General features: G+C 40.4%; 1 protein-coding gene across 1 annotated transcript in view; it reads right to left on the bottom strand.

Annotated features, from left to right (window-relative positions):
• Positions 1 to 27,352, bottom strand: part of LOC134537684 (nose resistant to fluoxetine protein 6-like) — a 94,823-nt gene that overhangs the window by 4,943 nt on the left and 62,528 nt on the right. The window contains exons 11-13 of the mRNA XM_063378398.1: positions 7,325 to 7,514; positions 6,085 to 6,227; positions 1,694 to 1,802 (exon numbers count right to left, since the gene is read on the bottom strand). Coding sequence (XP_063234468.1) covers positions 1,694 to 1,802; positions 6,085 to 6,227; positions 7,325 to 7,514 — 442 coding nt within the window. The remainder of the gene's footprint in view (positions 1 to 1,693; positions 1,803 to 6,084; positions 6,228 to 7,324; positions 7,515 to 27,352) is intronic.

Genomic DNA, 27,352 nt, shown 5'->3' with positions numbered 1-27,352 from the left:
ACGTAACAAATTATATACCGCGTGAAAGAACAACTCTCAAAGTTTTTTTGAATGTAGCGCCAAAAAGTTATTTTAAAAAACAACCGACAGGGGCGATAGTACATGTAGTTGCTGAAAATGGCTGCGAACCAGGCAGAGAAAACCTTTTGTGTGCTTGAATACGCCCGTAGCGAATCGGTAGTGAGTGTCCAAAGAGCTTTCCGTGGCAAGTTTAACAAAACACCACCAGTTTACAATAGCATAATGAAGTGGTACAAGAAATTCGAGGAAGACGGCTGTTTGTGCGACACAAAATGGTCGGGTCGGCCAGGCGTGTCACAACAGACAGTGGATTGTGTACGGGACGTAATGGTGCGGAGTCCCAAGAAGTCAACTTATCGGGCTAGTGCAGAATTGAACATCCCTCAGCCAACAGTGTGGAAAATTCTTCGTAAGCGATTAAGAGTGAAGCCGTACAAACTGCAGCTTCTGCAAGCCATCAGCCACGATGACAAATTGCTCCGACTGTAGTTCTGCATTGCCATGCAGAACCGTCTTGAAGACGATGACTTTGCAAGCAAATTAATCTTCAGTGACGAAACCACTTTTCATCTCTCAGGAAGAGTCAACCGACACAACACACGCATATGGGGGACAGAGAATCCACATGCAACTCTCGAACACGTCCGAGATTCGCCAAAAGTTAACGTGTTCTGTGCCATGTCAAACAAGACAGTTTATGGCCCCTTCTTCTTCGCTGAGAGAACTGTCACTGGTATCACCTACCTCGACATGCTGGCTTATGCCACAACTTGAAGCTGATAGCAGGGACTTCATCTTCCAACAAGATGGTGCTCCACCTCATTACCACAATGTGGTAAGAGATTATCTGAATGAGACGTTTCCACATCGCTGGATGGGCCGTGGGGCGGCCGCTGACCAAGTGCTACTCCCGTGGCCACCACGATCACCGGACTTGACACCTTGCGATTTTTTCTTGTGGGGATACATCAAAGATATTGTTTATGTTCCACCTCTACCACAGAACCTTGACGAATTGAGACATCGCATCGTAGCAGCTGCTCTTACCATCACTCCTGATATTCTGGGTCGGGTATGAGCAGAATTGGACTATCGATTAGATGTGTGTCGTGTGACGCAAGGTGGACACATAAAACATTTATAATTAGTGAAAAAAACTTTGAGAGTTTTTCTTTCACGTGGTATATAATTTTTTACATAATTCTTAGCCATTTATTTCACTGTACCGATTTTTTGAAATGTTTCTCAGACTTTATAACTACCCTGTACATTAGAGTCCCTCTCATCTTAGTTTATTGCAAAAAAAATAAGTACATAAGTACATGCACCCCTTTTTTCTATTTTTTTTTTAAAATTCTTCCTTCCAAATCCTTTTCTGGAAGAAGGTTGCAGTTTCCGCTCAGGGCTACGACAATCCTCGCCAGACACACGGGGCGTCCCGGCGAGGATGGAGACGCCCCGAGAGCAAAAACTAAACATAAAACACACAACGGGCGTGTAGCTTATAGCAGTTCAACTGCTTTCAGCGACTGATGGAGTCGGTTGACAATATTGTGTATCTCTCTAGTTTTAAGACTGTTTCGCAGATTCACCAAAATTTGCCAGCACAGCTTGCAGGCAGCGCAGATAAAAGGTAACCCACGGAATGAAGTGAACGCGCGCTCGTACTCACTCTTCGTCAGGATGTTCTTGTCGATGAGCATGAAGGGCACTTCGAAGGCGAGCGTCAGGACGACGGAGAGGGCCAGCGACACGACCAGCATCAGCAGCCCTTCCAGGAGCTGCGCACACATCTCGCCGTCACTCCTCGCACACATCTCGCCGTCACTCCTCGCACACACCTCGCCGTCACTCCTCGCACACATCTCGCCGTCACTCCTCGCACACACCTCGCCGTCACACCTCGCACACATCTCGCCGTCACACCTCGCACACACCTCGCCGTCACACCTCGCACACACCTCGCCGTCACACCTCGCACACATCTCGCCGTCACTCCTCGCACACATCTCGCCGTAACTCCTCGCACACATCTCGCCGTCACTCCTCGCACACATCTCGCCGTCACTCCTCGCACACATCTCGCCGTCACTCCTCGCACACATCTCGCCGTCACACCTCGCACACATCTCGCCGTCACTCCTCGCACACATCTCGCCGTCACTCCTCGCACACATCTCGCCGTCACTCCTCGCACACATCTCGCCGTCACGCCTCGCACACATCTCGCCGTCACTCCTCGCACACATCTCGCCGTCACTCCTCGCACACATCTCGCCGTAACGCCTCGCACACATCTCGCCGTCACTCCTCGCACACATCTCGCCGTCACTCCTCGCACACATCTCGCCGTCACTCCTCGCACACATCTCGCCGTCACTCCTCGCACACATCTCGCCGTCACTCCTCGCACACATCTCGCCGTCACACCTCGCACACGTCTCGCCGTCACTCCTCGCACACACCTCGCCGTCACTCCTCGCACACATCTCGCCGTCACCCCTCGCACACATCTCGCCGTCATTCCTTGCACACATCTCGCCGTCACACCTCACACACATCTCGCCTACACTCCTCGCACACATCTCGCCGTCACACCTCGCACACATCTCGCCGTCACGCCTCGCACACATCGTCCAGTCACTCCGGAGACTAGCACCGGACAGCTCAAACATCCTTGTGTGAACACCTGGTCATTCCGATGCTTGGCAGACGGTATCCCCAGTTTGAACAACGTATCTGGTTTTAATTACCTGTGGTACCAACCTTATGACAACGAAATTAAGATTCCTTTCTCTTAGAAAAATTTATTAATCATAATACAGACTGAGGGGGAGAGGGATAGACCTCCAGTGATTAAAATTCCTATAAGGAGATGATCATGTTTGACACCAAATAATATAATATAGAATTTAACAATTTAACTATAAAATACAATCTTTGTAGCCTACTCAGACCTCTTGCCACTAGATCATGGTTCACACTTTCGTCTGTGCTTTTAGAATAGAGTTGTCCGGTATTAGTCTGTAGTGCATTTGCTTAGATAACTGTAACATTGCAGTAGCAGACGTGGAGCATGGAGGTATTAGTCTATGGAGTGGTCGTTTGGTCTGAAGTCCCAGTAAACTGGTTATCAATTGGTTAGCAACACAAATCGAAGCTGTACAAAGACAAATATGCTAGAAGTTTGTTTAATAGCTTGAGAGGAACTCGCTAGAAATAATCGTTAAAAATGCTATCAGAAAGTGAATATAATTAATCCAAGACGAAAACAACGCAACTGCAATGAATTAGCGTTTAACTTCATTATAACCAATACACGTTTTTCTCTTCGGATAGTAAAGTGTAGGTAGGGTATCGTTTTCATTTTGGCTTTAATTATTAACATGGCAAAGACTGCACACACCCACGACTAACTTCTCACCTCCATGCAAATAAATCGAGACTGCGCACTCACGCCTCTCTTGGCAGGTCTGGCATCACGATTGCCGACGGGCGTGACGCAAATACAACCATTTCCTAGTCAGTCACGTTTGACACAACTGTGACGTTACCGTGACCTAATTAGCGGGTGCGGCAAAATTTATTATTAGAATGATTTCCTATTTCCATAGTGTCGTGGACGCGATGTTATTGAAATGTGTGAGAATGTTAGAATTTTTGTTTTTTCAAATTATGGTTAGATTGGTGCATTGATAATAAGTACAATTATATTTCATATATTTTAAAAAGTTTTGTTTACGAAATTTATCTTTGTTATCCTTGAAATTTGTTAACGCAGAGGGATTTTTCGATTGAACGTTAAATTTTATAAAATATATTTCTCTAAAAATGTCAATAGTTTTAATTAATTGATGGCTGTCATATTCATGATGCATATGTAACGACCAGTAACACTTAAGGCATAATATTATTATTTTTTGGCTCGAGTAAAACACCATATGTTAAAATAAAGAGATATCTCGCTGATGCGACACGTCCTTCATGCGAATTTACTCGCGAATGACGTCTTCGTATCACGTAGTATCTTTTCTAGGACGTTGTTTTGACGAGCCATGATCATATAAGGGAAACGGCTGGCTATCGTGGGGTTTTTGAATTTTTAAAAGTATTAAATAATGCTAAAAAAAGTTCTACTCACTGATAGTTTAGTAAATAAATTTATGCGAGATACTGCCCATATAGCATGCAATATTGCGGAAATCTCGTCATAGATTTGAATTAGGCTTGCCATACATGCCTGAGACATCAAGCGTGATTAAAAGTTATATTTGTTAGGTTTAACCTTTAATAATGAGACTTGCTTTCTCCAAGCTTGCCAAAGGCTTGAATTTGGCATGCTTTTGGCACCTGGACGCTGTGGCAAGCTTGTTTGGTGACTATAAATTTAATTTTTTGTTACAGTTGGTAACTTTATTGAGTTTCATTAGCTTGGTAATTTTTTCTTTGTTTTGCATTCTGATTTTATAATTTACTTAACTTTATCATTTGTAGTTTAATATTTTTTTGGTATTAATTTATATAATTATCAGTATTAATATATACTTTAAATGTTGTCAGTTCGTAACCGACTTCAGTTAGTTGGTAAAGATTTCGGAACGGACCACGTACGCGGGGCGGGCCGCGACGCTGCGGAAGGACACACGTGACGTCACGGCGGACAGCAGCGCGGAGTGGGAGCGGCGGTCAGCCGGGACAGAGAGGAACTGAACAGAGCACGCCGGTTTTCCGACCGCCGCGCGAAATGCGTCACGTCCGAGGACGGCACCGAGGGCAAACGGGAGCTCGCGTGTGACGCGGGACAACTGGGAGTGCCGTCCGACACACGAACCTCTGCGCCGACGAACAAGATAATTAGGTACGACGGGACACAGTCATTTACGCCCTGTTTTCCGGCGTGTACGGCACGATGTAAGGTTTTAAACCATTTGCAATTTTAATGAATTTTGTCTTGCACACTTTGATTTTGACTGCCCAGTCTTGTGAAACTTTTCATTGCAAACCATTTTTATTTTTATTTTTATTTTAGTATAGTATTGAAGCAAGTGTTCCCGAAAAATTATGGTATGTAATTTACTTTCCTTGCCGAGGTTACAAACCATTAACGCCCTAAGGAAACAGAAAGTTTACCAAATTTAAAGATGGCGGACGCCTCAGTAATAAATATATACTGCACTATAGCGAGCAAAAATTAAACTATTATGGTGGCAACGCTCTCTGACAGACGTAATGTACACTATCACTCCGGATATAAATTACTGAAAACAAGATGGCGGTGACGCCTTCGAGTAGACGGAAACAAGATTGCTATCATGACGTCATACTGGCTGACGTAATATCTGCTTTGGCATTAGTGGCAGGGTATCAGTCTGCTGATGGCTTCCGTGGAGGAAGTATCCGTCGCCATTTTTTCTCTCATCGGTTTCGAACTAAAGACTCAATGATGATTTTTGGTTACAATTATATTTATTAAATTTTTTAATTAATTAAAAAAAATTCCATTAAAATTGGATAATAATTATGGATTTTCAAGATGATGGACTAATTTTTAAAACACTTGAATTTTAAAAATAAAATTTTTAAAATTAAAGATTTTGAGTTTATGGTCAAGGTCAAGATCATGACGTCGGTGGCCTAGGGTGGCTTGCTTTTGGGGGTCTTAAGCCATTTTTAGAAATTTGGGTTCTTTCAAAGGCAAAATCCTTTTGAGGCACTACAAATTTAATTTTTTTTTAATTTTTTGGAATAAAAACGAGAAATTCTTCCACAAAACAGGGATTTTGCCCTCAAAATGGGGAAATTGCTGATTTTCGAGGAATTTTGAGGAAGTTTTAGGAAATTTGACACCATAATTGGCCGCCTAGACGCCATGATTTAAGACGGTAGATCGTCACCTCGGCACCTCACCCTGGAACCTGTAGCCGGGGATCGGCATTTACATACTTGTATTGTAAAAATAATCTGTTAGTCAGCAGACAGAGCTCTGCACCCAGCCAGGGCGGCCACTACACCTCAAGCAGAGGAACGCACGGGTGCCAACCGCGGGCCTCGGGCGTGACTCACCACGTCGCCGACGCCGATGTGCGCGGGTGTCCTGACGAGCCCCAGCCGCACGTAGATGATGGCGAAGTGGCTGAGGTACACGCAGTAGGACAACCTGCTCAGCGGCTGCATGAGGCCGCAGGACAGCAGGCTGTTCACCGGACCTGCCACAGCGAGGCTTCGTCGCGAACACGTCTGGGCACCTCCACACAGTCTTAGGAACTGTCAGGAGACGGCATGCTGTGACGTAGGTTACCTCGCCATCGCCCAAAACATAGCGGAAACGGTGCTTGGCGAGTCTGATGATGGTTATTCTCCTTCGTTACACACAGTCACTTAGACAAAATAAAGTAATCTAAAACTATTTACCTAAACGGCAACCAATGAGATTTCTGCCGACCTCCGTAGTATAGTCGGATGCACACTGGCTTACGGTGCGAGTGGTTCTGGGTTTGAGTGCCAAGTAAGGCATGGGTGTTAATCTACGTACGGATATTTTATTGATGATATGATAATAAAAAGGCTTCGACTAAGAAAAGGCATCCAGTGTTGGTCATAACCGTTAAGTTGAAGCTAATAACCATTCAACCAGTTAAAACAAATTATCCTCCTCCCATAAAAAAAGTTAAAACTTGGGAAACTTTTGATGAACGGACGGGTGGGATTTTCTAGGCCATCTGATTAGCTTTTGATCACATGATTGACAAACGGACGGGAAACGGACGGATGCGACGGATGATTGTGAGTCTAGCATAAAGCCGAAATTACAATAGTCCGTTGCCTCAGTCCGTCCGTCATCCGTACGTCAATAACGTGACCTGCACAGCCAATCATATGGCCCAAAAAATTCCATCCGTCTTTCCGTACATCCGCCCAGAAACTGACCAATGTCATATTTTTGACGGACGGACTGATGGAATTATAACCCTCAAATGTATACAAAGGTTTTGCGTGCCAAATTGAATCGAATTGCAAGTTTTTGAAGTTTGTTTATTTATAAAGAGCCTAACTTAATTATTTTTTTATTTAGCTTTCAACACATTTAAAAGGTTGTGTTTTGAAACAAATATGTCCTATTGACAGAAGTGATATTAATTACGCACCACGGTAATTCTGAAAAATTTTAAAATACCCGAAGAAAATTAATTGTTGAATGAGTTATAAGTGCATGTCAAACGACAGCAGGCAGCGTGTGGAGGGGGGGGGGGGTGGACGCTGGGGGTTGAAAGGAGGAGGGGGAAGCGAGGGAGGCTGTGCCCACCTCCTCGGCCCTGGACGCAGGCGAAGACGAGCCAGGCGAGGCCCGCCGCCCACGCGGCGCGGTGCAAGGCGTCGTAGCAGACCACCTCGGCGGCCTGGTAGCCGTAGGCGCTCTGCCGCAGGCGGTATCCCCCGAACAGCGCAGCGCCTATCAGCGCCAGGGCAGTCGCCCAGCCGACCGCCGCCGCCGCCTGCGAGAGACACCTTCACAGTCCACAGTCCACAGTCGCCGTGGCGATCTTGATGATGAGGATAAGACATCGCCAATGTGACGGGTTTTAAACGTCAGTTCTAGCATTTGCATATAAATAATACTTATAGAAGTCGCCAAGCAATTGGATTTTTTTTTTTAAATTTTATTTTGAAGCTAGTAGGACTACTACTCTACACGAGGTGGCATTGATGATCACCTTGTCGAGCTGGTGGCGACGTTGTGCGGTGAGCAGGGAAAGTAGGTATTAAATTCATTCATTATTCCGTGAGGGTTTTTTTTTTCCTTCCGTGTTTCATGAATATGGCTCTGGAGAAAACATACCACGGAACAAGTTGCTCGCTTTCTCCTTGGGAATCTGAGGTCATGTTAATTTGCTTGACCTTTGGTGATTCATATTTTGCGGATTATTGTATACTTACAACGGGAACACATCAATCACTTATGCTGCTTGTGTCTTGCTATTTGGGGTGTGCTGGTTTTTAAATCCAATATTTATTTTAAAAAAGCCAAACTATAAGCTGGGCAATAATAACTTCAAAGGTTGAAGACCTTTACCAATGTCATCATAAAATAAAACAACTAATACTTTCTGCATATCAATCAAACAAAATATCAAATGTAAATGGCACAGTACATTATGATATATTTGAACTGTGATTCTTCCCATTCTACAGATAGTAGCTTAACATATTTTGTAGCTGAAGAGTAGTATATAATAGGGCATCCGGGGACAGGGTTCAGGGTGTGGAGCCGAGAGCCGGTCCGCCATATTGGATTATGACGTCATGGCGGCCATCTTGGATGGTTGTGACCTTGACCTTGACATTTTACCCTTAAAATGTGCCAAAATTCGCCAAAATTCGGCAAAATTTGCCCAAAATTCCTCAAAAATCGCCAAAATTTCCATTTATGTGGAAAAAATTTCCGCCAAAAAATCTCAAAAAATTCCTCAAATTAAAAATTTCTCTTTTCGAGGGAAAAATTCCCGTTTCCAGGGAAAATTTCCCGTTTTTAGTCCTTAAAAATCCCGGCGTATAGAAATGTCCATATGTTGGCTTAAGCATCCATGTCTACAGCCTCAGATAAGCCTCTGACGTCATCATGGAATATGCCATATTGGATGATGACGTCACCGTTGCAATTTCCGTTACGGCCGCCATCTTTAACTTTTTTATTTATTATCCGATTTTAATGAAATTTTTTTTAAAATTTTTAAAAAAATTCAATTAATAAAAATTTAATAAATTATTTATAAAAAAATATACTTTTACGACACGGAGTTCGGAGTCCTCGGTTCACACCCGGTGAGGGCAAAAAAAAATTAAAAATGGCGACCGATCCTTCCCCCGTGGTGACTTTTGGCAGACTGACTCCCACCACTTTTCTTAAATCATATATATCGTCATCTAGTATGACGTCATGTCCGCCATCTTGTCTTTGATGCTGGAAGCCATCATCTTGTTATCGTCTGCTAGAGTGCGCTGACGCCATGTTAGTTGAATTCTCACCCGCTAGAGTGCAGTAATCATTTATTATTGATGTGTCACCCGCCATCTTGTCATTTGGCCGCCATCTTGGCATCATGTAATTAGTTAGCTAGGAATTCGGGAAAAATTCCAAAATTCATTAAATAAATCACTCATCATTTTACAGATTGATTCGACCAGTTTCAGTCCTTGGTTCGATACCCGATAGATGCAATAATGTTTAATTTTATGTAAAAAAATAATAATTTCAATATACCATGTTCAACATTCTTAAAGAGACTTTAAAACCTCTACTACCATCATCCTATAATCCATCAACACCACCATCTTGGAAAATTCGTAATTATATTGCTAGATATTCGGGAAAAAGTTCAGAAATCATTAAATAAATTTCCATCAATATACTGACTAATTAGATCAACTCTAAGATCCTTGGTTCGATCCCTGGCCGATACAAAACAACTTTAATTTAAAAAAATACTAAAAAAGTGTTAGGTTTGAGAAAATAAAAACACCACAAGTTCTTTTAAAAAAATGTATTACATAAATTCAATACACTACTACAAGTACAAAAAAAACACTGACAAATTAGCAAAGCCTTTTGGAATCCTCGTTTCAAACAGTATTCTTATTGTACGGACTAAGCCTTTTACATGACTTTAAATGTCTATCCGATCCGTTCATTACCGCAGCCAAAGACGGACTGAAGTCCATATCACCAGGGTCTCACTTATATAGACTCATCAGTCGGTACAACACATGAGTCAAAACAAGAACCATGTTCATTATACTCACACTTAACTTTCTCGGAGCATTTTTTATAATGAAGATGTAAGCTATCAAGACGTGAAATTAGTTTTTTTGCATTTATTGCACTGAAATTGTATTCTTTTAACATTATTAGAAAAACTGCTTCTTTCATGTCTGCGAGCATTTGAGGTGATAGTAAATGATGCGTCACAGTATTTGCACTGACGCAATGTACGCTCTTCATTAGTTGAAGAATCCATTGCTGACGATGAAACTTCGGATGATGGTGGTATCACGTCTGTTGAAATCTCCTCCAATGTTGACATCGTCGTTGCACACGGGATCTGCTCCTTCTCCGTCGTAGCTGTCGTCAAGGTTCCCGTAATCGATGGTACAACCTCCGAGTTCAACGTTAAAGACGGTAAAGATGCCATCGAGGTCTCAAGAACAGCTAATTGACACGACTTATGCACCAGAAGAAACAAACTAGGTGATCCTTACACCACCGTCGTCAGAAACAAACTGAGCGTCCTGCTGTCTAGGACTCGCTTATATACAAGCACCATATGGAATAATACGCTAGTCAAATCAAGAACCATGTACAATAATACTAGAGTCAAATCTACAAATTAAAAAAGAGGATCATTTGATCGAAAAAAAAATTCGATCTCTCCAATATACGCCAGGCTCCAAGAGCTACAATTCACGTCATCAGATCCATCTACATTTTGCTCCTATGCTTCAATTGACCATTAGCTACAAGTGCTCCAACAGCTCCATCAGCTCCAACACGTAATGTACGCAATGTACGCGCAATACATGCAATTTACACACAATAAATGTAATGATTACACAGTACACACAGGAAACTAAACGTACACACAGTACACACAGGAAACTAAACGTACACACAGTACACACAGGAAACGGAACGTACACACAGTACACACAGGAAACGGAACGTACACATCGTACACACAGGAAACTAAACGTACACACAGTACACACAGGAAACTAAACGTACACACAGTACACACAGGAAACTAAACATACACACAGTACACCCAGGAAACTAAACATACACACAGTACACACAGGAAATGGAACGTACACACAGTACACACAGGAAACTGAACGTACACACAGTACACACAGGAAACTAAACGTACACACAGTACACACAGGAAACGGAACGTACACACAGTACACACAGGAAACGGAACGTACACACCGTACACACAGGAAACGGAACGTACACACCGTACACACAGGAAACGGAACGTACACACCGTACACACAGGAAACTAAACGTACACACCGTACACACAGGAAACGGAACGTACACACAGTACACACAGGAAACTAAACGTACACACAGTACACACAGGAAACGGAACTTACACACAGTACACACAGAAAACGGAACGTACACACAGTACACACAGGAAACGGAACTTACACACAGTACACACAGGAAACGGAACGTACACACAGTACACACAGGAAACGGAACTTACACACAGTACACACAGGAAACGGAACGTACACACAGTACACACAGGAAACGGAACGTACACACAGTACACACAGAAAACGGAACGTACACACAGTACACACAGAAAACGGAACGTACACACAGTACACACAGAAAACGGAACGTACACACAGTACACACAGGAAAATGAACGTACACACAGTACACACAGGAAACTGAACGTACACACCGTACACACAGGAAACTTAACGTACACACAGTACACACAGAAAACGGGACGTACACACAGTACCCACAGGAAACGGAACGTACACACAGAAAACGGAACGTACACACAGTACACAGGAAACGGAACGTACACACAGTACACACAGGAAACGTAATGATCACACATACAGTAGCGGAAACACACACAGGCTTAGTTGGAAATCAGAATACAAGAAATAAAAACATTAAATTTTTACTTTTAATATTTTATTACTTCTCAACATTACACAAATACAAGTAAAAGAAGCCATTATTGTATGTAGCCAGCTTTCCTCAGTTCTTTGAGTATGAAGGATATTTCTTTGATGCACGGATAGTTTCCTGCACAAAGCGAGCCATGTAGAAGTCTTAGCCGGTCAACCAATATGTTTGGATCTTTCCATGATGTATAATCAATCTCTTCTACCACCATCTTACTTGCTTGTTTATTATAAATACTTTTAATATCACAATCGTCCCAGTGATCATAATAAGCATTATCAGATTTATTTATTATAACACGACGTTTCCATCGTTTCGGTCTCAGGACATCGCCACATTCTTCGATCTTGTCAGCTCTAGGTGCTTCATCACAGTCTATGCCTTTGTCAACAGCCTCAGAGTCACTGTAACAATCACTGTAGAAGACATCCTCTTCACCCAGATTACCGTATGAATTCGCTATCGATGATGTCGAAGTGTCTTCATCGTCTTCATGCTTCCTTTTTAGGAGTCCATCATTTTTACAAAGAATGGAGGATCTACTGAATATAGGCTTGAATGTATTCTCACTTTTCACGGTGTTGATACTTCCATTAGTTTCAGTCTTCCCGAAGCCATTAGCATCCTTCAATTTATGTTCTTCCTCACGATCGGGTGAGCTAATACCATCACGCTCAGGACAAGGAAAATTATTGTCATAATGCAGATCACTCTTCTTTAGTCTAGTGGATCCATCGGTGTCCTCTATGCCGTAAGTAGTCTTGACTTTACATGTTCTACCATGTCTTTTTAAGCTGTCAATTCGTGTTAACAACCTGCTACAACGATTACAGCTTAACATGTTGCGTAGTGGGTTTCTAGCACAATCATTCTTCTCATGACAAAATCCTTGCCACAGTATCTACAGCGGCTTCCTTCCGATTCAGCTATAGATAACAAACCATGATCCATGGTAGCTTCTGTGACTAATGTTAGATACAAACTGTCAGTTTTCACCAATTGGAACCATTTCTTAAATAGAGTTTTTGAAATATTTCATCAGCGAGAGTTAAGTTATCTAATGCAAAGCAAATTGATGCAAGTAGTTCCGGCTGTCGTCAACAGATGGCGCCACGTGTTGCTTGCAGGTAAATAATATATATTTCATTAATGTGGAATGCGGAACGCTCACTATCAATCGCAAAGGGAGGTTGGCTTCGATAGTATCCAAGGAGAAAAAAGTTCGTCCTTCCTGCTAGTGCTTCTCAGATTTCCCACGGTCCGCCATCTTGGATTACATCACGGTGACCATCTTGGATGGGTGTGACCATGACCTTTGACCGAAACCGCAGGAATGATCGCAAGCACACGGATTAACCATCAAAATATTGATAAGAATAATCAGGAGCACACGGAGAAAACCATCATAATATTGGCAAGAATAATCAGGAGCACACGGAGAAAACCACCACAAGTTTTCTTTGATATCATTAAAATACAAAAAAAATTAATAAAAAATTAAAAATAAAAACGAAAAAAAATTCAAACATTCTGGCTTGTACTAGAACTCTATCTTTGCTCAACAATGAGAATTTCACAAGCTAGCAGAATGTTTGAATTTTTTTTCGTTTTTATTTTTATATTTTTATTAATTTTTTTTGTATTTTAATGATATCAAAGAAAACTTGTGGCGGTTTTCTCCGTGTGCTCCTGATTATTCTTGCCAATATTATGATGGTTTTCTCCGTGTGCTCCTGATTATTCTTATCAATATTTTGATGGTTAATCCGTGTGCTTGCGATCATTCCTGCGGTTTCGGTCAAAGGTCATGGTCACACCCATCCAAGATGGTCACCGTGATATCCAAGATGGCGGACCGTGGGAAATCTGAGAAGCACTAGCAGGAAGGACGAACTTTTTTCTCCTTGGATACTATCGAAGCCAACCTCCCTTTGCGATCGATAGTGAGCGTTCCGCATTCCACATTAATGAAATATATATTATTTACCTGCAAGCAACACGTGGCGCCATCTGTTGACGACAGCCGGAACTACTTGCATCAATTTTCTTTGCATTAGATAACTTAACTCTCGCTGATGAAATATTTCAAAAACTCTATTTAAGAAATGGTTCCAATTGGTGAAAACTGACAGTTTGTATCTAACATTAGTCACAGAAGCTACCATGGATCATGGTTTGTATTCTATAGCTGAATCGGAAGGAAGCCGCTGTAGATACTGTGGCAAGGATTTTGTCATGAGAAGAATGATTGTGCTAGAAACCCACTACGCAACATGTTAAGCTGTAATCGTTGTAGCAGGTTGTTAACACGAATTGACAGCTTAAAAAGACATGGTAGAACATGTAAAGTCAAGACTACTTACGGCATAGAGGACACCGATGGATCCACTAGACTAAAGAAGAGTGATCTGCATTATGACAATAATTTTCCTTGTCCTGAGCGTGATGGTATTAGCTCACCCGATCGTGAGGAAGAACATAAATTGAAGGATGCTAATGGCTTCGGGAAGACTGAAACTAATGGAAGTATCAACACCGTGAAAAGTGAGAATACATTCAAGCCTATATTCAGTAGATCCTCCATTCTTTGTAAAAATGATGGACTCCTAAAAAGGAAGCATGAAGACGATGAAGACACTTCGACATCATCGATAGCGAATTCATACGGTAATCTGGGTGAAGAGGATGTCTTCTACAGTGATTGTTACAGTGACTCTGAGGCTGTTGACAAAGGCATAGACTGTGATGAAGCACCTAGAGCTGACAAGATCGAAGAATGTGGCGATGTCCTGAGACCGAAACGATGGAAACGTCGTGTTATAATAAATAAATCTGATAATGCTTATTATGATCACTGGGACGATTGTGATATTAAAAGTATTTATAATAAACAAGCAAGTAAGATGGTGGTAGAAGAGATTGATTATACATCATGGAAAGATCCAAACATATTGGTTGACCGGCTAAGACTTCTACATGGCTCGCTTTGTGCAGGAAACTATCCGTGCATCAAAGAAATATCCTTCATACTCAAAGAACTGAGGAAAGCTGGCTACATACAATAATGGCTTCTTTTACTTGTATTTGTGTAATGTTGAGAAGTAATAAAATATTAAAAGTAAAAATTTAATGTTTTTATTTCTTGTATTCTGATTTCCAACTAAGCCTGTGTGTGTTTCCGCTACTGTATGTGTGATCATTACGTTTCCTGTGTGTACTGTGTGTACGTTCCGTTTCCTGTGTACTGTGTGTACGTTCCGTTTTCTGTGTGTACGTTCCGTTTCCTGTGTGTACTGTGTGTACGTCCCGTTTTCTGTGTGTACTGTGTGTACGTTCAGTTTCCTGTGTGTACGGTGTGTACGTTCAGTTTCCTGTGTGTACTGTGTGTACGTTCCGTTTCCTGTGTGTACTGTGTGTACATTCCGTTTCCTGTGTGTACTGTGTGTAAGTTCCGTTTCCTGTGTGTACTGTGTGTACGTTCCGTTTCCTGTGTGTACTGTGTGTAAGTTCCGTTTCCTGTGTGTACTGTGTGTACGTTCCGTTTTCTGTGTGTACTGTGTGTAAGTTCCGTTTCCTGTGTGTACTGTGTGTACTGTGTGTACGTTTAGTTTCCTGTGTGTACTGTGTGTACGTTCCGTTTCCTGTGTGTACTGTGTGTAAGTTCCGTTTCCTGTGTGTACTGTGTGTACGTTCCGTTTTCTGTGTGTACTGTGTGTAAGTTCCGTTTCCTGTGTGTACTGTGTGTACGTTTAGTTTCCTGTGTGTACTGTGTGTACGTTCCGTTTCCTGTGTGTACGGTGTGTACGTTTAGTTTCCTGTGTGTACGGTGTGTACGTTCCGTTTCCTGTGTGTACGGTGTGTACGTTCCGTTTCCTGTGTGTACGGTGTGTACGTTCCGTTTCCTGTGTGTACTGTGTGTACGTTCCGTTTCCTGTGTGTACTGTGTGTACGTTTAGTTTCCTGTGTGTACTGTGTGTACGTTCAGTTTCCTGTGTGTACTGTGTGTACGTTCCATTTCCTGTGTGTACTGTGTGTATGTTTAGTTTCCTGTGTGTACTGTGTGTATGTTTAGTTTCCTGTGTGTACTGTGTGTACGTTTAGTTTCCTGTGTGTACGATGTGTACGTTCCGTTTCCTGTGTGTACTGTGTGTACGTTCCGATTCCTGTGTGTACTGTGTGTACGTTTAGTTTCCTGTGTGTACTGTGTGTACGTTTAGTTTCCTGTGTGTACTGTGTAATCATTACATTTATTGTGTGTAAATTGCATGTATTGCGCGTACATTGCGTACATTACGTGTTGGAGCTGATGGAGCTGTTGGAGCACTTGTAGCTAATGGTCAATTGAAGCATAGGAGCAAAATGTAGATGGATCTGATGACGTGAATTGTAGCTCTTGGAGCCTGGCGTATATTGGAGAGATCGAATTTTTTTTCGATCAAATGATCCTCTTTTTTAATTTGTAGATTTGACTCTAGTATTATTGTACATGGTTCTTGATTTGACTAGCGTATTATTCCATATGGTGCATGTATATAAGCGAGTCCTAGACAGCAGGACGCTCAGTTTGTTTCTGACGATGGTGGTGTAAGGATCACCTAGTTTGTTTCTTCTGGTGCATAAGTCGTGTCAATTAGCTGTTCTTGAGACTTCGATGGCATCTTTACCGTCTTTAACGTTGAACTCGGAGGTTGTACCATCGATTACGGGAACCTTGACGACAGCTACGACGGAGAAGGAGCAGATCCCGTGTGCAACGACGATGTCAACATTGGAGGAGATTTCAACAGACGTGATACCACCATCATCCGAAGTTTCATCGTCAGCAATGGATTCTTCAACTAATGAAGAGCGTACATTGCGTCAGTGCAAATACTGTGACGCATCATTTACTATCACCTCAAATGCTCGCAGACATGAAAGAAGCAGTTGTTCTAATAATGTTAAAAGAATACAATTTCAGTGCAATAAATGCAAAAAACTAATTTCACGTCTTGATAGCTTACATCTTCATTATAAAAAATGCTCCGAGAAAGTTAAGTGTGAGTATAATGAACATGGTTCTTGTTTTGACTCATGTGTTGTACCGACTGATGAGTCTATATAAGTGAGACCCTGGTGATATGGACTTCAGTCCGTCTTTGGCTGCGGTAATGAACGGATCGGATAGACATTTAAAGTCATGTAAAAGGCTTAGTCCGTACAATAAGAAGACTGTTTGAAACGAGGAATCCAAAAGGCTTTGCTAATTTGTCAGTGTTTTTTTTGTACTTGTAGTAGTGTATTGAATTTATGTAATAATTTTTTTTAAAAGAACTTGTGGTGTTTTTATTTTCTCAAACCTAACACTTTTTTAGTATTTTTTTAAATTAAAGTTGTTTTGTATCGGCCAGGGATCGATCCAAGGATCTTAAAGTTGATCTAATTAATCAGTATATTGATGGAAATTTATTTAATGATTTCTGAACTTTTTCCCGAATATCTAGCAATATAATTACGAATTTTCCAAGATGGTGGTGTTGATGGATTATAGGATGATGGTAGTAGAGGTTTTAAAGTCTCTTTAAGAATGTTGAACATGGTATATTGAAATTATTATTTTTTTACATAAAATTAAACATTATTGCATCGATCGGGTATCGAACCAAGGACTGAAACTGGTCGAATCAATCTGTAAAATGATGAGTGATTTATTTAATGAATTTTGGAATTTTTCCCGAATTCCTAGCTAACTAATTACATGATGCCAAGATGGCGGCCAAATGACAAGATGGCGGGTGACACATCAATAATAAATGATTACTGCACTCTAGCGGGTGAGAATTCAACTAACATGGCGTCAGCGCACTCTAGCAGACGATAACAAGATGATGGCTTCCAGCATCAAAGACAAGATGGCGGACATGACGTCATACTAGATGACGATATATATGCTTTAAGAAAAGTGGTGGGAGTCAGTCTGCCAAAAGTCACCACGGGGGAAGGATCGGTCGCCATTTTTAATTTTTTTTTGCCCTCACCGGGTTCGAACCGAGGACTCCGAACTCCGTGTCGTAAAAGTATATTTTTTTATAAATAATTTATTAAATTTTTATTAATTGAATTTTTTTAAAAATTTTAAAAAAAATTTCATTAAAATCGGATAATAAATAAAAAAGTTAAAGATGGCGGCCGTAACGGAAATTGCAACGGTGACGTCATCATCTAATATGGCATATTCCATGATGACGTCAGAGGCTTATCTGAGGCTGTAGACATGGATGCTTAAGCCTACATATGGACATTTCTAGCCGCCGGGATTTTTAAGGACTAAAAACGGGAAATTTTCCCTGGAAACGGGAATTTTTCCCTCGAAAAGAGAAATTTTTAATTTGAGGAATTTTTTGAGATTTTTTGGCGGAAATTTTTTCCACATAAATGGAAATTTTGGCGATTTTTGAGGAATTTTGGGCAAATTTTGCCGAATTTTGGCGAATTTTGGCACATTTTAAGGGTAAAATGTCAAGGTCAAGGTCACAACCATCCAAGATGGCCGCCGTGACGTCATAATCCAATATGGCGGACCGGCTCTCGGCTCCACACCCTGAACCCTGTCCCCGGATGCCCTATTATATACTACTCTGAAGTTCTCGTTACCTGGTATTCGAAAAAACAAAGTTTGACGTAACAAACTCAATCTGATATCAAACAAGATACGTAGTTTTTATCACAATTATAATTTTCTGGATAGAGCCTAGAGGTGAAAAGGGCTACCTGACCAGAAATTTCTTTTCTTTAAAGCTTCCTAATTTAAAAAAAAAATGTTAGTAATTGAACGTTATAGCCAAGCAAAATATTAAATGTTATTTAAATAACTTAGTTGTGGTTTCATTCGAATGAAAACAATACGGTAAATGCTAAAATGTGATTAAAGTCATGATCCAATACTAACTTAAGTCGTGAAAATTCTTGTGATCGGTAGACCGTGTTTTCATTAACTTCGCGAAAGAAAAAAATACTCTAATGTGAAATTTATAGGGCGTTTCCCAATACAGTTTTTCACCAGGTTATAAAGTATGGAAATAAATTTGGTGGAAATGCAATATTTCATTTTTGTGATAATATCCAAAGAATTTGCTTGAATGAAATGGTTTTATTATGGGGTTTTAAGCATGCTTTATAGTTATTTTAAATATACCAACATGAGTAATTTACAAAAATACAGCTTATAATAACTCTTCTTAGACTCGTGTGAAGAATGCTCAAATAATTATTAGCATATAGGTTTAAATTTCTTACAGACTGGGGGGAGGTTGTTTGCACGACTCTCTGTGAAATTTAAAATACCGTCATTGTGAGGACAATCTTAGCTGTGAAACGGGGATGATAAACGTAATAATACCACCAAAATACGTTGTAAGGGAAAACATTTTTTTAAAAATTATTACAACAGTTTTTTTATTGCGTGCATATAGGCCTAGACCGCCTAGTGCGATGAGACGGTTACCCCTGCGCGCCATACCGCAGATTCGCGCCCTTGGTAGCATCGGTACCGGTTTTAGGGTTCGAGCAGCCAAGTGGCGTAAGTCATTTAAGAGAGTGACGTTAATGAGCAGCAACTCACTAAGTGAGTGATCCGTCGCCACTGAAACTATGGGAAAACAGGGACGGGAGCGAGTCGCTCGCTCTCCGTGGTTTCTGCGGCCTGGAATTGGAGGAGGCACTGGGCTGCCCGAGGGACATATCCACACATTAGAGACTGACCCGAAAGGGAATCCCACCCTGGACCTTTGTTTCCCAGCCAGCAGCTCTAGCCATATATATATATATATATATATATATATATATATAGTAGTATATAAATGGGGCTTCTGGCACTGGCTTCTGGCTGTGGTGCCTGTGGTGCCGACCGCCATCTTGGATTGTGACGTCACGGCGGCCATCTTGGATGACCTTGACCTTTGACCTTGACCTTGACCCCGGCGGCCATTTTGGATCCGCCATCTTGGATCCGCCATCTTGGATGCATCGTAACAGGACACAACGTAACGGGACACAACGTAACGGGACATAACGTAACGGGACAAGTAGATCACGGAGGCCATCTTGGATCCGACATATTTAAATCGAGCGCCCCACTCATTATGATGAAATTTTCATCTCTGTCGCCATATTGATTTTTTTATGTTCCACTGGAGGCTGCCATCTTGGATACCGACGACTCTGTTTCAGCTGTTTGTTCCTAGATAGCGCCAGCGTCGCTTTTGATTTTTTTTATGTTCCACTGGAGGCCGCCATCTTGGATACCGACGACTCTGTTTCAGCTGTTTGTTCCTAGATAGCGCCAGCGTCGCTCTTGATTTTTTTCTGTTCCACTGGAGGCCGCCATCTTGGATACAGTCGACTTTGTTTCAGTTGTTTGTTCCTAGATAGCGCCATCGTCGCTCTTGATTTTTTTTCTGTTCCACTGGAGGTCGCCATCTTGGATACCGACAACTTTGTTTCCGTCGTTTGTTCCTAGAGAGCGCCAGCGTCGCTCTGTCTCATCACATAAGGTCGATGTTCCATTACCTACCAGAGCTATTATGATCCTTATCGACATATTAAATTTATTTTTTTATGAAAAATATATTGGAAACGCTGTGATTCGAACCATCACAGCTCTGATCTCTAGGTTGGAAAACATACGCCTTTAACCGCTCGGCTATCGAGACATGTACCAGACTGAAAATTAAATAAGGTATATAAAAAAAATAACATGCATATTTGGACTTGTAATTTTTTTAATTTAAAGTAATAAAAGCACCACCTGTTCGAGACAGAACCACCATCTTGTATTAAGACGTAACTGTTGCAATTATCGTTATGGTCGCCATCTTGAAAATCCGTAATTCTTATGTTAGAAAATCGGTAAAAATTTAAAAAATCATTAAAAAAATTAATCAACCTAATTAAATAATAAAAAAATCCTTTAAACCACCGTTGCACTTTTCGTGACGACCGCCATCTTGAAATCACCCGCTGGAGATCATCATCTTGTTTTCGTCCGCTAGAGTGTGCTGATACCATGTTAGTATAAGTATCTAGTCACCACACATTTGTCCTTGACCTTGAACTTTGTCCTTGACCTTGAACTTTGACCTTGAAATTTGACCTTCACCTTGTAATTTGACCTTGACATTTAAATTTGACCTTAACCTTGAAATTTGACCTTGACCTTGAAATTTGCCCTTGACCTTGAAATTTGACCTTGACCTTGAAATTTGACTTTGTACTTTAAATTTGACTTTGTCCTTGTCGTCCATCATGGATCCGACATTTTATGTTCAGTACATGCTACCAGGAGCTACCACCTGTCGGAGTACACCATCTTGTGTGTGTACTTGTATTATAGAGTACATTTCCATCTGGATGATTTTATTCTAACCCGCAACAGTGCAGTAATCATTTATTACCGAGGTAGCCCCGCCATCTTGAAATTCGGCAGCCATCTTGAAATCATGTAATAATGTAGCTAGAAAAGCAGGAAAAAGTTCAAAATTCATTAAATAATTCACTCATTAAAGTAATGATTGATTAGATCGATTCCCGTCCTTGGTTCGATCCCTGAATTATGCAATAATGTTTAATTTTATGAAAAAAAAATAATAAATTCAATAAACCATGTTTAAAATTCTTAAGAGACTTTAAATCCTCTACTACCATCATCCTATCCGACATCAAGACCAACATCTTGGAATTTTCGTAATAATTAAACTAAAAATTCAGGAAAAAGTTAAAAATTTATAAAATAAATTTGCAAACAATATACTGATTAATTAGGTCGTCTAGGGTCCTTGGCACGATTCTGGACGAAGCTAAAATAAATTTAATTTAAATACCAGAAAAGCGTTCGGTTAGAGAAATAAAACACCACAAAGTCTTTTACAAACATAATATTTATTACACAATTTCTATCCTACTACAGAATCACTTGCGAAAGCCAGCAAACTTATAAACATTTAGCTTTGCATAGACGTGCAACGACTACTTCTTAGCTCCAAATGCTCCAGCAGCTCCAAATGCTCCAACAGCCTCCAAATGCTCCAACAGCCTCCAAATGCTCCAACAGCCTCCAAATGGCTCCAACAGCTCCAAATGCTCCAACTACCTTTTCTTTCAACAGCTCCAATGATATTGGGCTACAATGCTACGAGTCTAAGAGACTACGAGGCTACAAGGCTACGAGTCTAAAAGGATCTAGCTGGTTCCGAGTTATACATGGCTGAGAGACTGCATGACTAAAAGACCGCATGACTACGAAACTACATGTCTATGAAGCTACCTGGATACAAGTCTACTCGGCTCCAACACGCAATGTACACACAGTACACACAGGAAACTGAACGTACACACAGTACACACAGGAAACGGAACGTACACACAGTACACACAGGAAATCGGAACGTACACACAGGAAACGGAACGTACACACAGTACACACAGGAGACGGAACGTACACACAGGAAACGGAACGTACACACAGTACACACAGGAAACGTAACGTACACACAGGAAAACGAAATGTACACACAGGAAAACGAAATGTACAAACAGGAAAACGAAATGTACAAACAGGAAAACGAAATGTACAAACAGGAAAACGAAATGTACAAACAGGAAAACGAAATGTACAAACAGGAAAACGAAATGTACAAACAGGAAAACGAAATGTACACACAGGAAAACGAAATGTACACACAGGAAAACGAAATGTACAAACAGGAAAACGAAATGTACAAACAGGTAAACGAAATGTACAAACAGGAAAACGAAATGTACAAACAGGAAAACGAAATGTACAAACAGGAAAACGAAATGTACACACAGGAAAACGGAATGTACACACAGGAAATCGGAACGTACACACAGTACACACAGGAAACGGAATGATCACACATACAGTAGCGGAAACACAGGTTTATTTGGAAATCAGGATACAAGAAATAAATCATACTTTTTTAAAATATAAATAATTCATTTTATTTTTCATTAGTACACACATGACAGTTAATCAAATGATTATTGTATGTAGCCAGCGTTCCGAAGTTCTTTAAGTATAGTCGATACTTCCACGATATGCGAGTAGTTCCCTCTACGAACAGATGCCACCATCACTCTTAGCCGGACAACCAATATTTTTGGATCTTTCCATGATGTGGAATCAATCTCTTCTGCCACCATCTTCATTGTATGTTTATTATAAATATTATGATCTCTGGTGTCTTCCGTTTTAACACCATCCTCACGGTTACTTTCATCATCTAGCCAGCGATCATCACAAGCTTGATCACATTTTTTATTATAACACGACGTTTCCATCGCTTCTGTCTCAGGGCACCACCACATTCTTCGATCTTGTCAGCTTTAGGTTCTGCATCACAGTCTATGCCTTGTAAACAGCCTCAGAGTCACTGTAGCAATCACCGTAGAAGACAACGTCATCACCCAGATTACTGCAAGAACTCAATATCGTTGATGTCGAAGTGTCTTCATCGTCTGTATGCTTCCTTTTCAGGAGTCCACCATTTATACAAAGTATGGAGGATCTGCTAAATATAGGCTTGAATGTATTCTCACTTTTCACAGTGTTGATACCTTCATTAGTTTCAGTCTTCCCGATACCATCAACATCTTTCAATATTTTTTTCTCGTCACGATCGGCGTGCTAAGGCTTCCATCTGTTCTATATTAATAATATTATTTGTCTTAAAATCTCCGCGTCCGTGTCACTATCACAGATGTAAATCATCATCATAGCTGTCATCAATATTATCATGAGTTGCATCAATATCACTCATTTTATGATATCGTTTCCACATTTCAGTTGTCAGAGATGTACCACAATCTATGATCTTGTGAGCTCAATTCTCATTTTCTGTAAAAGCCTATCAGTCCAGTTTTATTATTTAATCCTTCAACCCATCATCACAAACTCAATTAAATCATCTTAGTATATAGAAAAAAAATCATCAAAGTTCCTTTCATTTAATCATAGGAACCGCATCATCCTTTCCACCTATAGTTTAGTTTCTTGAGCCCAAGAGTCTTTCATTATATATGCCATACAGTGTTCTTCAAGAGATGTGGTATACTACCAGTTCTACATACAAATCCATTCTATCAATGATTTGTTTACACATTAGAAAAACCTTCACATTATTTTTACATGTTTTATTAAATTATCTCTTCGACTAAAATAATTACCACACATAGTAATTTCTACAAAGGACACTTTGTCCAAGACATTTTAACCATCATCTGTCTGAAAACAACCATGTCCCATCTATATCACAAAGTAAACGAGGGTTAGTGGAGATAGGTCAAACAAGTGCTAGTCACTCATAGGGTAAGAACCATGTGTTCGATACCTATCTCAGTCAATGTAGCATCTATGTATTTTTCTTACCTCATGTAGAAAAATATGTTCCAATGCATACGAATTTAAACTTATTCACGTGCGACAGGTCAAAAGTACATAAATTCAAACACGTCAACCTCAAAAAAAAAAAAATCTCAAGGATAGAGGCAGAGACTACACGATCGAGACACGCATACCATCACCTGCAAATGAACATTGACCCCTCGCGCAGGAGTTGCAAGCTTGCAGAATGCTGCGGCAGTCATATTTTTGCTCGAGTCATACACACTTCACGACGCTAGTCTTTCCACTCATTTCACGTAAAACTCCAGTGAAATCGTAATCCAGCATACGTAAAGTACTTGCTGGAACCACTTCAAAGTATACATCACTGAACCAGAGCAGAAAATCAGCCTACGAATGTATATCTTGCTACCTACAAAAATAAATGTATAGCACATATACGAGAGGAGTCGATTCCTACATACCATACTCAATACTCTGATAATTATAAGCAGCAAAATATTTTAAATCAAGACCTTAGCCAGTATACATTCATTTTCCCATGTTGTAAAAATTCATGTTAGTAATCAGCAACGAAGGAGTGAGTTACTTGGACGAAGAACAGCTTTCCAAGTATCCAGAATCTTACTGATACAGACCATCCAGTGCACCAGCATACCCCGAAGTGTGGTCAATTGATAAACATTCTTTAATTTTTTAATATCACCTCCGTAGTGTACACCAATATATGACAGGTTACGATTTAAGACCATAAATTTCCCACAAGTCTGTTAGTTTTATTTCGGGGAGTAATAAATTATTTCTCAAACATAATAAATCAAGTTCCTATCAGATTTGCTCTAATGTTACGGCATTACCTGTACCAGCACATTACCAAAACATCTCCCATAAAAATCTTAAGAATGCAGATGACATACACAGTCAAAAATAATTTTAACAAAAAAAAACAGTCTTCAGCATTATTGATAAAAAAAGAATACACACAAACAAGTCAAAACGGACATTTCAAATCCAACCTAAATTACGTGACACATGTAGTTTATTGAATTAAGATAAACGATGCAGGTTAGGGAAAAATATATAAAAAATTCTTTAATTCTATAATTTATTTAAAATTTTACATTTATACACATTAAAATCTGACACTGTATATATTTTTTACATTTCTCAGTCCATGCGACATTCAATATTATTAAAATAAATTATTATAGTTCGTATTAAGAGTGAAAAAATACAAATAATTCATACAGATCACGTTACATCAGATCAGGAGTGTAACACCTTAGAGGGCCAGAAATTATGCTAGAAACCCGTCTTTACAAAATTGTTAATGTTTTTTCAAGTAAAATTTTCGTGTAACCTGTACACCGCACTTCTCACACAGAAATTTTACACGGTCAAGATTTCTTCTGCAGCCATGCCTTTCATGGATGCGTGTACTTCGTACTCGTTCAAAACGTTTACCACAGTAGCGGCACTGATAGAGATACTCATCACAATTACCATCGCTTCCCCGATGTACAACTTGCAAATTAACTTTGCTTTTACAATGCCTAATCAAATTACTTTTGTTTGTGAAATGTACACCACATGGCTCACACGGAAATGTCAACGATTAACGTTTCTTCTACAGACATGATTTTCATGTCTTCTTGCATGTTGTCGGTATTTAAAACTTTTGCTACAGTACGTACACAGATGTCTCGTCGTTAGACCGTTAGTCACCGACGGCTCGGAAAGTATATTACTTTCAATGTGCACTGCTGTTGTAGGCGACGAAGTCCCGTATGTTGCATGAGCTGGAGATTTCCCAGTCGACATTAACAGATCATCTGTACTGGATGCCAAAGAATCTGAAGTATACACGACTGATGCAGAAGCTGGGAATTGCTCACAAAATGTTTTATTTACGAAATGCGGTGTATTTGCAGGTATCGGAGTCTCCTCTGCGTTCGATAATGAACACATTGAAGTCTCTTGTAGTGAAGAGACAGTAGATACAGCCATACATCGGGATCTCTGGAGATGGTAGCTTCGTTACTATCGGAATCTCTGGAGCTTCCCTCATCGTTGTCATAGGGATCTGCTTCGTCATCATCGCCTCCGTCGTCAGGGACCCCGGTGAAGACGTGAGACCCTCCGTCAAGATCTCTGCAGTCGTTGACCCCGCCACCATTGGGATTTATACCGATTTCAACGTTGCTACCATTGAGTTCGGATACACATCAATATTCATATACCAGACTTATATGCAGCCAAAGACTCGCTTAAATAACAGTGTCCGCTTGTATAATACACAAGGCAATACATCAACCATTGTTATTACTTAAAAAAAAATTAGGAATTTCAAGGAATAAGAATTTAAATTATATATTCAATCAACTAATCACACATCATACATACAAGGTTCATTTAGACCTACAAGAGGAGAAAGAGTCTGTAATCAATGGAACTTTCAGAATCCAAACAAAATTTAAACTACTCAAATGTAAATTTTATTATGTACAGCTACACATAACCTCCAACTGACTACAAATTTCTACAACACATGACTAATTTATTTTATCCGATACCAGGCTAGGTCCAAAGTCAATTTTTTTTGTACCTCTCATCTACAGTTCAGGGGAGCTTCAGTGCTGATATAGCTACAGCCAAGACATGCTCAGTACCACACATCTTCAAAATCCTAACCCTTCAAAGTCGATCCTTGTTAAGCCTTACGACAAAAGTCTCCGAAACAAGAGACCTACTCTATAATTTTACTAGACATTTTTAACCTTTCATAGCACACATCGATAAATATCTTCGTAAATAACCCAAAATATTATCAGACCACTAGCATTTGATTTATGCACATACTGTGGGTCACCAGCGTATTCATCAACACATGACCATTCAACATTAAGCTCCCCACTTACTTCCATCAGTCTACTAGGCTCCACGCAGCACACATAAACTAAAAGAAGTCAATTAACAACCTATTATTTATTTACATTCGAATATTTAACAGCATACCGTCGACTAGTAAAATAATCCTGTCAGTGAACATGTCAGCAAAGTCTACATTTATATAGAACCAGGAATCCATTGAACATTCAGAACCTAGCTACACATACACAGTGCTGGATGCAAGTTAATTCTACACTTATTTATCATCACTGACACTCATATTACATCATAGGCACTTGAGTCAACATTCATTTTCCATCATTAAC

Source organism: Bacillus rossius, chromosome 1 (genome assembly GCF_032445375.1).
Source record: "Bacillus rossius redtenbacheri isolate Brsri chromosome 1, Brsri_v3, whole genome shotgun sequence".
Lineage (NCBI taxonomy): Eukaryota > Metazoa > Arthropoda > Insecta > Phasmatodea > Bacillidae > Bacillus > Bacillus rossius.
Note: the sequence above shows the minus strand (reverse complement) of the source record. Positions and strands in the feature narration are given on the sequence as shown.